The sequence below is a fragment of the Piliocolobus tephrosceles genome, chromosome 7 (assembly GCF_002776525.5).
Source record: "Piliocolobus tephrosceles isolate RC106 chromosome 7, ASM277652v3, whole genome shotgun sequence".
Taxonomy (NCBI): Eukaryota; Metazoa; Chordata; class Mammalia; order Primates; family Cercopithecidae; genus Piliocolobus; species Piliocolobus tephrosceles.
Window position 1 is genome coordinate 136472203 of NC_045440.1, and position 12877 is coordinate 136485079.

The following is a 12877-nucleotide window of genomic DNA, read 5'->3' on the forward strand; positions in this document are numbered from 1 at the left end:
GGGGGGGTGTTTATGTGTGTGTGTGTTGTGTGTGTGCGTGTGTGTGACGGTACACATGCTTCAAGGGAGTCAGAGGGAGGTCCACGTGGTGAGTGAGTCCATCTGGGATATTTTTATTCCCCTAGGTCCTGGCTCCTGTGAGGAAGCGAAGCTCCTTGTACTGCAGTTCATTAGGGAAACGGAAGAGATTGTCTCAGCTTCCAACAGTTCTCGGTTCCCTCTGGGGGAGAGTTTCCTGGTGGCCAAGGGAATCCGGCTGAGGAATGAGGACCTCGGCCTTCCTCCACTCTTCCCGCCCCGGGAGGCTTTGGCGGAGCAGTTTCTGCGCGGGAGTGATTACGCCGTTCGCCTGGTGGCTCAGTCTAGTAAGTGCGGTGCCGTTCAGCTTTCTTACTGCATCCCTTTGGAAAAACAGGAGCTTAAATTAGTCTCTCCTCAGTCATCCTTAGGACTTTGTGGTTTGGCTTCCCCAGGCTGGTGGGTTCATGGGAAGAAAAGGCAAAGTGGTTTGGGGGCGCCAGTCAAAGCTGGAATGCTGCACCCGTCTCTAAAATGCTCCCTAATTCTCCAGCGAATCTACCCTAGGGCAGGTTTCAGATGGCACCTGCCGCTCCCACGAAGCCCAAATATTCTTGTTAAAATGTGAGGGACCCAAGCCCCTGAATGCTCATACAATCCCCATGGCCTGCTCCAAAGCTTCCCTCCATTTCCAGGGATTCAGGAACACCACACAGGGGGAGGGGAGAGGAAGCCTCGATATTGAGGAACTATGACACGTTGATCTCATCTGATCCTGAGAGTAACTCCAAAAAGCAGGAATTACTACCCGCATGCAACAGAGGCATAAGCTCAGGGAGCCTGCAGTCCTCTGGTCTATAATAACAGCTGAACAATATTCTATTTTTTTTTTTTTTTTTGAGATGGAGTCTTGCTCTGTCGCCCAGGCTGGGGGCAGTGGTACAATCATAGCTCACCACAGCCTCGATCTCCTGGGCTCGAGTGATCCTCCCACCTCATCCACCCGAGTAGCTGGGACTACAGGTGTGCGCCACCACGCCCAGCTAATATTTGCACATTTTTAGTAGAGACGGGATTTCACCATGTTGGCCAGGCTGGTCTCGAACTCCTGACTTTAATTGATCCGTCTGCCCTGGCCTCCCAAAGTGCTGGGATTACAGGCATGAGTCACAGCCCTCGACCAGCTAAACAATATTCTAACCTCACCTTTGAGCAGGCACTTACTGTGCTAAGTAGATCATCAGATCTTCACATTTAATCCTCTAACAGCTCCAGGAGAATGATGGTATAATCACCATCCACAATTCTTTGCAAATGGGGAAACGGAGTTTGAGGTTAAGTCACTTTCCTGAATTCACACAACTGATAACCAGTGGGCCTGGATGGGAAGCCCAGAGACCTGGTCCTCCAGCTCATCCTCTCAGCTCTCCTGTTTCCTGCCGGGCAGATTCCAGGTATTGCTGAGGTCGGTGCCTAGCTCTGCCTCATCCTAGAGCCCTTGTTCTTCCTCCATGACCTCACAGCTGCTCTAGCAGGAGAGCAGGTCCCTTCCAAGTTTTCTCACTGACCCCACATCAACTTGACAAGGACAAATGATTCATCTGTCTTTGAATCTTACTCAGGATCCACATCCCTGTCAAATAGTCTCAGCTGATTCCCTATCTAGCTTTCCAGACTTGAGTCACCAAACAGCAAAGCAGTCCTCCCCTGACAACATCTTCTCCAAGTCAAAGAGAATCCCTCCAGCAGGAGGGCAGCTCCCTGCCTTCCCATCCACTCCAGCAGACACTCCAGGGTGTCTACTGCCAGAATGGGATTGGGTCTCAGTGATCTTTGTTTTCCTAATACCACATGACAATCTCACACGTGCCATCTTGGTTTCCTGCTTCTCTCTCTCACTAGACATCTCTTCTGGAGGACAAGGCCCTGTGTCTTATTCTTTCTATATCCCTGGTGCATGGCACAGTGCCTGACACCTACCAGGAGCTCAGTAGATGGTGGTTAACCATCCTTGTTGCTTCCTTCCTCCCTTCTTTCTTTCTCTTCCATCCACTACCCTCACCCTATGCCTAGACACTGCTTTTCTCTGTTCCTCAGAGACTCGGAGACTTCTGCTTTTGGGAAGAACCCTGTTGTTTTACATTTTTGTACAAAGACAGGATTTGAGGTAATCAGTGAGAGAAGTGGGATTGATGCCTCTTCAGTTGTGACCGCTTTGGTCAGGGAGGGAAATGTCAAGAAAGGGGAGGCAACGTCGCTGGTGCTGTTGATATTAGTCATTGAATGGCACGACAGCATTTTCTTTAGAAGTCGAGCTGAGAAGTTCCTCTCCAAGTAGCCACGTGCTCAGCTTTGCATGTCTGAGCTTGTAGAGAAAAGAGGAAGGGAGCATAGAGGACCAGGCCAGGTCTTTTCCCTGAGAGTCTGGGGATTGAGGGCCCAGAGCAAAGTGCCTTTGACCACTAGAACATGTTAGCCATGTCTGAGGGCCTAATGAGGGTGGCGAAGGCCACGGGAGTACATGCACACAACTGGGTCTGGGAAGCACTTGGTGCTTAATGCCTGTCAGCTCCTTTGATGTAAATATCACAGTTGCCCTGTTAGGTGAGTGTTAGACCCAGTCCACAGATGAGGAAACTGAGGCTTAGAGAGGTTGGGCAACTTGTTCGTGATCACAGTTAGGAGGCGCAGTGCTGGGATTCAGAAGGAGGCCTGGCAGACTCCAGAACAGTCTACTCTACCGGGCTGCTTCAGAGGTGGGTCCTGGTGTCCCCAGATGGGCTCTGAGACTGTGGGTTGGTGGCATCCTTGGATCTGCAGGCTCTCCTGTCTGGAGCCCTGAAGCCTGTTTCTGAAAAGTGGGGAGTGGGGAGAACTGTCCCAACGGGCTGCAGGTGACTGCCAACAGTGCTGCTGCAGATGTAGCCATTCTCCCTCCAGGATCCTGGTGAGGAAACCCAACCTGCCCCAAGTGCCAGCAGGAGTGGAGAAAGGGCTCAGGTGACAGTTCATAGCCACCTAGGAGGAGGGTGGTGGTCGGGGCAAATCAGACTGGGCCTGGTAAGACCCAGACCAAGCTGATGTGTGTCCCACCAGCTGCCCATCCTTGCTTCTTCCTCTCTCCCTCATACATTCATTCATTCACTCTTTTTTCCCAATCAGTGATTTCTTGAGTGCCTAATATGAGCCAGACACTCCTCTGTTTGCAAAATAAACACAAATCTCTGCACCAAAGAGCTTAAATGCTAGTGCAGAGGAGACAAAGCTAACACAATAAATGAGTATACTATGTACTACCTTGGTGGTGGGGAAAGCCATGCACAAAGCTGAGGGTGGGTGCAGGTGCAGTTTCGTTAGTGGGGTGGTCGGTGGTTCATCATATAAGCTCCCTCACTGAGCCTCTGTATCCTCACCTGGGGTAAAAGTTCTGGCTTCATGGAGCCCCTGTGAACATCTGATATAATTTTTGTGGATATCAAAGTTTCAAAGGGGGTTAAAAAACTGTAGGAGTTTGATAGGGAAACCTACAAGGGTAGCTGACATTGATTGCCCTCTTGTGTTCCAAGGCCAACCCCTCCCCTTTCTGGCTATGAACCCTTGGTTAAGTTGCTTTATCCATCTGTGTCTCAGTTTTCTCATCCATTAAATGGGATAATATGACATTTCTTCTAGATTGCTGTGAGGATTAAATTAACTAAGGTATATATTTAGCTAGTGCCTCACACTTAACATATGAATATAGAGCCTATCTATTATTACTATTATCTCATGTGCCTGAAGACATTTCACTGACCTAATTGTTTCTGTATGGAAGTTACTGTAGAGGTCTACTATAATATTCTTTCAAGCTGCAGCCTAAGTGTTATTCTTAAAGGACAATCTGTTGAGTGTCTGCCTACTGTGCAAGGAGCCTCTGTAATACTGTGGGTTGAAATGTTTATCAAATAAATAAATAAGAAGGCCTCCTTATGTTGGAACCAGGACATATGTGGTTGTTCTCAGCAACAGAACCCACACAGAGCAGGTGGTCATATTCTGCTTTTCTCCTTCCCTGACTCCAGCCTTAAGCTTCTATCAGAGACGCCGCTTTTCCCTGGACGACTCGGCTGGAGCATCCGCCCTTCTGCGGTTGGGCCCCTACGTGCCACAATGCGATGCGTTCGGAAGTTGGGAGCCTGTGCAGTGCCACACCGGGACTGGTAAGGAGGGATAGGCACCTTCAGGTGGCCAAGTGACACCCCTTTTTTTTATTTTAGAGGACAGAGCCCCAGACTGGGAGGCAAATGAGCTGGACTCTTGGGTTCCTCCTTAGCAGCTGGTGACAAATTCCTTAGCTTCTCTGGCCTCCAGTTATCTCACCTGTGTAACAGGAGCAGAGACCTTCTACCGGCCTGAAAGACACGTGGGTGGTTGCTGGGGGCATCAGAGTGGTTGTGGACAATGTCCAACTGGGGGTCTAGACTGGGGACAGAAGGCGACCAGGCTTGCACTGCTGGGAGTGAAGAAGGAAAGTTGTTTATGGGACACTCTGGGGTAAGTCCCTAGTGCAATTCCTGAATGTCCTCCCCTTGGCTCTTTTCCAGGGCACTGCTGGTGTGTAGATGAGAAAGGAGGGTTCATCCCTGCCTCACTGACTACCCGCTCTCTGCAGATTCCACAGTGTAAGTGAAGGCAGCAGAGCTCTCCTCTCGACCCCTGTTGGTGGGCATCACTGGCCTAGTCAGCTGTGGTTGCCCAACTGCTGGAGACTCCAAGGCTCAGCCCTTCAGCTAGGCCCCGGGTGCAGCTGGATGCATTTCCCAAGTCTCCAGGCCTGCAAGCTTGCATTGACCTTGGCCCTTCCTAGTTGGAAGGCTCCCAGCTTTGCAGGTGGAAGGAAACAGCTGAGGCTTTTGAAGGAACCCTGGTTCTCCCCCTCTGTACACCTGCTGGGCAGTTTCAGCCACTCCTGTAGTTTCAACAATCACCTTACATCTGAACCTGCAGCCCCAACCCCTCTCCTGAGGCTCAACAGTATGTAATCCACAGTCCACTTGACATCTCAAAGCTGGCATGTCCCACATGAGTCTTTGTCCTCTGAGGTTCTAACTCTCTGTGAAGAGCACCTGCATTCACCCAGGCCCATGACCCTGAAACCTGGGGTCAGCCTGGGATCCCCTCTTTCCCTTGGCTCCCACGACCAGTCCTTCATGAACACCTCTGTCTCCCACAGGCCCAACAACCTGCGAGAAATCTCGAACCAGTGGGTTGATTTCCGGTTGGAAACAGGCTAGATCCCAAGGAAACCCATCTCCAAAAGACCTGTTCATCCCAGCCTGCCTAGAGGTAAGGGTCTGGAAGCACAGGATTGGAGCCGGGACTTATCCCCGCTGGCCGAAGATGATTTTTCTTTTTGTTCAATACATTCAGCTTAGTTAAAAGCTCACATGGCGTTCTCAGCCTGGGTGTTTGTCTGGGCCTGCTAGAACCTGGTTCAGTGACCATGGGCCATTTACTTACCTTTTCTGTGTCCCAGTTTGTTTTGTTTAATCATAAGATCAGGCCACATTTTGTCCTAGCTAATGCTAGGATTGTTTGGAGATTCCAAGGAAATATCTTTCATAAGAACTCTTTGAAAAATAAACAAAACATGCTATCATGTTTCTCCTAAAGGCATCTTGGCCAAGGCCCTATGCTGACTGCGTCCCAGGTTCTCAACACACACGGAGGACACCAGCCTCTTTCCCTCCCCAGCTCTCGGGGTGATTGTAACAACTCATAATTCAGCGAAGTACCGATGTAGAGCTCCGAGAGAAAGAATTTATGCCCAGAACTTAACCACTTTCTTGCCAAGTGAGGAAAGTCTCTGGGCCTCAGTGTCCTTTTTCTAAAATAGGATGGTAGGAACACCACCACCCACTCTGCTCAGCTTCCAAGGACTTGATGAGAAGCAGATGAAACAGCAGTGTTGAAACTCATCAAACTGTACAGTGCTAAGCAAAAGTTTCCTTATTATTGTTTGGTACTATAAACATGGACCCACTTAAGAATCGTTTCATAGAGAAATTGTCAATATCATTTAGTTTTTTTTTTTTATCTTGGCTGGAAAGCACCTACTGTTGGAATACAATTCTGCTTCTTCCTGGGCACTGATGCTTACACAGAGAGGAGAGGGAGAAGCCACAATGTCCAATGGTGGGAAAAGTGATTCCAGAGCGGAGCTTAGAGGCACTCTGAGGTGTGATTTGCAAGGCCAGTTCCTGTGGAGATTCTAGTGCTTGTCAAAATCATTTCTGGAATTAGTGAGGCTGGTCTAGGAGCATGGCTAGGCTTTGGGTCTAGATGGGTTTGGGCCTGGACCTGACCTGCTTCTCACTCACCAGCTGCGAGGCGATGCCCCACTTACCCTCTCTGAGAGAGCTGCAGTTTCTCCCACCCAAAAGTGGGAGAACCATGGTCTATGCCTCACAAGGCTGTTGTAGCCATCAATCAAATGATGCACGTAAAGGACTGGGAACAGGAGAGCACCGCTCCCCACCTCCACATCTCTCCATGTGGAAAAGCCATCACCTGTTGTTTTGGAAGGGACACTTTTGACATCTGCCAGCAGCAGGTTTACCACTAGAGCGTCTTGCCCACAGTGACTGACATGACCTTGGCTTTGTCTCAGACAGGAGAGTATGCCAGGCTGCAGGCATCGGAGGCTGGCACCTGGTGTGTAGACCCTGCATCAGGAGAAGAGTTGCTGCCTGGCTCGAACAGCAGTGCCCAGTGTGAGTGGCAGCCCCTCCCAGCATGGCTTCTCACCTCTTCTATGGGGCACGGAGCGTGGAGTCCAAAGAGCTGGCTTCATGTCCCAGCTCTGCCTCTTCCATAGCTGTGGGGGCACAGCTGCTGACCTCACTATGCCTCAGTTTTCTCATCTATGAAATAGGGGCAATATTCCCCCACTTCTGCAGATTCTTGGGAGAAGCAAACATGGTAGGGACAGGCTGTGCTTTGTGTCTGAGAAGTGCAAACTAACATTGGTTCCCATCAAAGGGGGTCCTAGGGCTTTGGGGGGCTGGGCGGATGTGTGGCCCTACAATCTGGTTTCCACAGTGAAACCCAGGTGATGTCCCCAAAGGATGATATGCAGATGTCCCTCTTCTGCTGAAACACCATAAATGCTCCCATTATCCTCGGGGCCATGCTCGAGCTCCCCGGTATGACTCGAGGGCCCTACACATCTTGCTCTGGTGTGTCTTCTTCGGCTTCTCTTTCTTCTCCATCAGTTGTGCTTCAGGGGGCAGTTGTGATAAATTCTGGTCAGACTTTTGAAAAATGAAGACACTTTCTTCCACCTGGGCCTTCAGGCGTTCTGGCTGTGCCACCTGCAATATGTCCGTCTATCCCCTCCCCACCCCTTACTTGACAAATTTTTGCTCAGACCACACATCTGTCCTTACAGGAAGCCTCTGCTGGCCTCTGTCTTCCTCTATAGGCTCCTACACTGCACTATTGTTGCCTTTATTTCACAGAACTGTACCTGCTCACGTACCTGTTAACTCTCCTTTAAGACTCCAAGCTACTTGAGGGCGGGAAGTGGAGGGGAGACGGTACAGAGCTGAGCCAGGCCTAGTCTTTGCCTTGTTGCCATTCAACCTCCTGATGGAGAGGCAGCCCCAGATCCCTGGAAGACCCTGCAGGCAGGTGGGCTGAGGGTGGCTGTGGGTGGTGGGGAGGGTGATTGGACATCTGAGCAGGGAGTGGTTACCGGGTCACCAGCTCATCTGGTTTGTCTCTGTGTCAGGCCCAAGCCTCTGCAATGTGCTCAAGAGCGGAGTCCTCTCCAGGAGAGTTGGCCCAGGCTATGTCCCAGCCTGCAGGGAAGAGGATGGGGGCTTTTCCCCAGTGCAATGCGACCAGGCCCAGGGCAGCTGCTGGTGTGTCACGGACAGTGGAGAAGAGGTGCCTGAGACGCGCGTGGCCGGGAGCCAGCCCGCCTGTGAGAGTGAGTCATGACCCCCTGGGGGAAAGACAAGGCCTGCATATCTGTTCTTTGATCCAGACTGAGTGAAGTTCTAGAGAAGCTGGGAAGCCGGGGGCGGGAGGGGAGACAAGAAGCGCAGGAGGGATGGAGTTGTGGTTCAGTCCCTTCGTGTGAAAGCCTACATCTACTTCCTGAAGACGCTCCTTCTGGGAACTGAAGTCAGAAAGAGCCTGGGCAGGGAACTTCTGGAACTGGCACCTCAAGAAGCTTGGGGGCTGTCCTGCCCAGGAGTTTTGGGTCTTATTCTCTATGTCCTCAGATGGGGAGAAGGACCGTGGTTGCGGGATCTCAGTGTCATGGTTCCATCCTCACTGGGGCCCTTCAGGAATTTGTAGAGGTGTTGACTTGTTTATTTTTATTTCTAGTTTAAAAAATTTAGTGAATGTCAAATATTGAAATATACATCCCATCAATATATAGAATGTTGAACTATATTGTTAAATATTAAAATATATTGTTACCAATTTTTAACCTTTTACTTCTCCAATCTGCTCTAGTCACAGGACATTACAGTCATTTTTAGATTTATGTGAGCAGGTGGGTTAGACTATCTGTGCATTTCTTTTCAGGGCAGGAAATAGAGACATTGCAAAATACTTATTACAAATTGGGGTGGTGGGTATGGCAGAGTTGCAAAATACTGTGCTAAATGATTCTGAGTTTGCTGCAGTTGCCTTTCTTTTGATGTTCTTATTCTTTCTTTATTTTTATTTTCTAATCTCTAAGCAACATTTTGGAACTGCAGGGAAATTTAATTAGGTCTAGTGATACTTCTGGTTGATACTTGTAGAGAGATGGGAGGAGCATCAGAAGCAGGGGTGGGAGGGAAGAGTCTCTCCACTCTCTTTGCGGGGGCTGCTTTCCAGTTTTGTCCGTACTCCCTCCTGCCCTGAACCTGTGCTGTGCCCAGGGCTCTTACCACACACCGTTTCCCCCAAGTCCTGTTTTGCTCCCCTCTGCATGGGGCCCTGCTTCATCTGCATCTTGACTCTCAGCTGCTATCACCATGCAGGATACACAGTAGGTGCTCTGTGGATATGTATGAGTGCAACTGCCCGCCCTGTGCTTCTGAAATAAGGAGAGAAGTGAAGGGTCCACCTTAAGTCAGACAAAATCAACATTCAACTTCCAGGTCTAGGAGTGGTCTACACTGAGACCCAGGACACAGACCGGTGTGGCCTCCTCCAGGAACACGTCTGGAGCACAGCTCCTTTAGCGCTTAGGAAGACTGTATGTGGCTTGGCCATGTAGGACTCCATGATACAGCTCCTGTGTACAGATAACCTGTTCAAAGGTGCTTTTCACATCCCTTATCCCATTTTTTGCCTTCCAACAATGCAAGTAAATAGATAGAGGTCTCCTATCTCCCCATTTTTCAGATGGCAGAGCTGAGGCTCAGAGAGGTTCATGAAAATGTCCAAAGTCACACAGTTAGCAAGTAGAGCAGCCAGGATTTAACCCGGAGTCTTGTTGATGAAACTCTGTGCTGTACAGCTGTAAGGGCTTCAGAAGAAGACAGGAGGAAGGCTCCAGAAGGTCATTTAGTGACCTTCTTGAATGAAGAAAGAAAAAAGATAAGTATGTCCAAACAAAGAGCTTTGGCCTCCTCTTCTTATAAGGGAGCAGTTCTTCATTGGCTGAGTTGTTTTTAAGACTGGGGAGCTAACATTTGTAAAGGCTTCATCGTGGGTTTGGTAGGTGCTCACCTACTCTTCTGACCCCACTGGCCTTTGGGATTGGGCTGGAAGTCTAGGAAGATTCCTAATTCTTGCCGGGCATGGCAGGCCGCTTCTGCCCCATGCAGGTGCAGACGGGATGGGCGGTGGTGGGACAGCCAGCATTGGTCTCTTCCAATTCTACAGTAGGGCCAGGGAGTTTGGGCAAAGCGGAGCGATTTAATATAGTCAGTAACTTGGGACATTGCCCAGTTAAAGTGACCAGGCTCCTGTTCATGTGATCAGGAACCAAGAAACACCATTCATTTAAACATAGGAGAGTGGAATAGTCCTGGGGTCCTGGAGTTGAGGCCAGAGGCTGACCATGCTCAGTGCACCGGGAGGATGGCATTAATATGAGACACCCAAACCTCTTCCTGCGGACTCACTGCAGACCGTGATGGAGAGGCAGGGGGCAGACAGACAGGCTTGAATGGCAGCTCCACCACTCACTTGCCAGGTGACCTTGGGCTGGTCCCCTAATCTCTCTGGATGTCAGTGTCCAGGAGAATAGTAGCTATTTGAGTCAATATTAGCACTAATTAAGATAATCTCTGTAAACTGTTGAGCACTAGAATTACTAATACACTTAATAAGTACATATTATTACTATTTTTGCTGGTATTACTTAGGGGCTGGACTTGCACAGATACCAAGTTGCCTCTCTCTGTATCCAATGTCATATTCATGGAAAATCCTGCCTCCGGTGGGCATTAGCCTGGTAGCTCAGAGCACAACACTTGCTGGTGTTGGGCTTTGGGTGGCAAAGTTAAGCTCTCTAGGCTTCAGGGGCCTCATCTATGGCAGATAACAGTCCAGCCCCAAAGAGCTGCTATGAAGATGGAGTCAATGCCTGGGAGGCCCTGGGGCAGTCCTGGCATACAGAAGACAGGCAGTGCTTGCAAGCTCTTGTAAGATGGCAGGTGGGAGCGAGCAGGTCTAGCTTCTAGTCCAATCAATCACCAACACATGTCCCCAGGTGAGCCACTTAGCTCCCTTGAGCCTCTGTTTTCCTCGTCTCTAAAATAGCAGTAAGGGCTCCCAGAGGTATAATTTTGGAAGGATTTCATGAAATTAAAGATGTGAAGTGTACTCTCTGGGGCTGGGCCCACTGTGAGTATTCAGTTAATTTTGGTTTCTGTACTTCTTCCTTCTCCCTTAGCCACTCCTCCCTGGCTGTGGGGGCCAGCTGGGTTGTTCCACAACCAGGGAGTCTCTTCATTTCAGTGACATGGGGAATAAGGCTGTGGGAAAACAGGTCTGCTGGGGAGGGTAGGAGCTCTGGTAAGAGAAGCGTCAGTGTCCTAGGTGACGTTTGTGACCCCAGGAGGAAAACCCCTTTCTAGCCAAATCAGATCGCTCACTGGCCCACTTCCAAAAGGCAAGGGAGAGTAAAAAAATTGATAACAGAAAAACCACAGGTGCAGACCATTCCTGTGGGATAAGAGGGGAAACCTGTATTCACTGAGATGGGAAGGATGCTTACACACTCATTGATGCCCCACTTCTTACCTATGTACACACATGCATCTAGCACACTGGTAGAGGACGTGGATTCTGGGGCAGAGATAATGGGGTTCAAATCCTGGTTTTTCTGTTTACTAGCTATCTGACCACAGAAGAGGCATTCAGCCTCCGTGTACCTCAGAATTGGCGTCTGTATAGGGATAATGCGACCTATCCCATAGGGTTGTAGGGAACATTATATGAACTGATATTAGTAGAGCTCTTAATGGTGTACCTGCCACGTACTACACATCCTGTAGTAGTTTTTGCTCTAGGACCCTGAACTAGCGAATATTAGAGCCAGGATTCACAGCCTGCAGGCTGGTCCAGGGCTCACAGGTGAACTCTTGCCATCCCACTTACACTCGGGACTTGGTAAAAGACAACTCAGGAAGCCCACTGCAAATCGCAGTGCAAAATCTTGGCCAGGGACCATTGCCCTTATCACAAAAAAGCCCAGGTTTGGTTCTGGAGACCAAAATAGGTCATTCTTCCTCTTTGAAGCCCCTGAATACCCTCATATTCCTTACAGACTGCAGATTTTAAGGCATATACTGGTCAAAAGACTGTGCCTGAGTCTGATAATGAACGAAATATCTAATTGGTGTGAAATTGTCACACTGAGTGTTTTGCTCTTTAATTTACTCATTTTCCCATTTACTTAACTCATATTCATTGAGCTGTGTCTGTGGCGGCTGTGTGCCTTGGCCTGGGTGAACAGAGGAGAGGTGCCCTCTTTTTCCCTGTGGACTCAACCCATGGGGTGACCAGCGTGCCACTGATTAGAGGTTCTAACAATTGACAAAAGGAAGGTCTGTACCCGGTGGCCTGGGAATTCAAAAAAAGGAAGACCTAAGTTTGCCTGGGAGAACCACCACAGTGTTAGAAAACGGAATGTGTTGAGTTGATATTTGAGGTTCAAAAAGGAATCTTCCAGACAGGAGCAGGCAGAAGGAAGGCTTGGAGATGTGTTCAGGGAGTAATAGATATTCCTGGAGGCATTGGGGAGCTGGAGGAGATGAGAGGGAAGAGGAAGACTGGCTCAGCCTGCACACGAGGGAGTTGAGAGCTGATATTCGGCTCTGGCATAATTTCTCTGCCAGCAGCGGGGACTGGGTGGGACGTGGGAGCAGAAAGGCAGGAGGTGAGGCCTAAATGCAGAAACCTGGCAAAGAGTGTTTGCTGGTAGTTCAGGCAGAAGATGAAGGATGTCTAAATGAGGGTGGTGGCGGTGGGAATGAAGAGATGTGGAGCAGGTGTGAACCGTGACCAAGACAGAGGAGATGAACCCTGCAGGAAGGCCACCAGGTTGCTGGCTTGGGATGGCTGGGTGGCTGGTGGTACTGCTCCTTGTGCCTGGGGCACTGAGGCAGGGGCAGCAGATACTAAGTTCAGGCCTGGATGGTGAGCTTTGAGGTGGAGAGACCAGGTGGTAACTAATTGGCTTTAGAGATGAGAAGAAGCTCAAGAATGCCTGAGCTGGACATGAAGCTACACGAGGCATTCATGCTTAAGTGTCTGTTAAGACTGAGAGCAGATGGGCTCATTCAAGTAGAGGGCAGGACAGAGAGGAAGGGGAGCAGGCCCAGGCCAGGCCCTGAGAGCTTGACAGGTCCAGGGAAGGGGA

The 12877-nt window shown here is 49.8% G+C and overlaps 1 protein-coding gene across 1 annotated transcript in view; it reads left to right on the forward strand.

Moving 5' to 3' along the window:
- Positions 1 to 12877, forward strand: part of TG (thyroglobulin) — a 272355-nt gene that overhangs the window by 25618 nt on the left and 233860 nt on the right. The window contains exons 11-16 of the mRNA XM_023223651.2: positions 126 to 365; positions 4080 to 4217; positions 4602 to 4679; positions 5231 to 5343; positions 6668 to 6770; positions 7790 to 7990. Coding sequence (XP_023079419.2) covers positions 126 to 365; positions 4080 to 4217; positions 4602 to 4679; positions 5231 to 5343; positions 6668 to 6770; positions 7790 to 7990 — 873 coding nt within the window. The remainder of the gene's footprint in view (positions 1 to 125; positions 366 to 4079; positions 4218 to 4601; positions 4680 to 5230; positions 5344 to 6667; positions 6771 to 7789; positions 7991 to 12877) is intronic.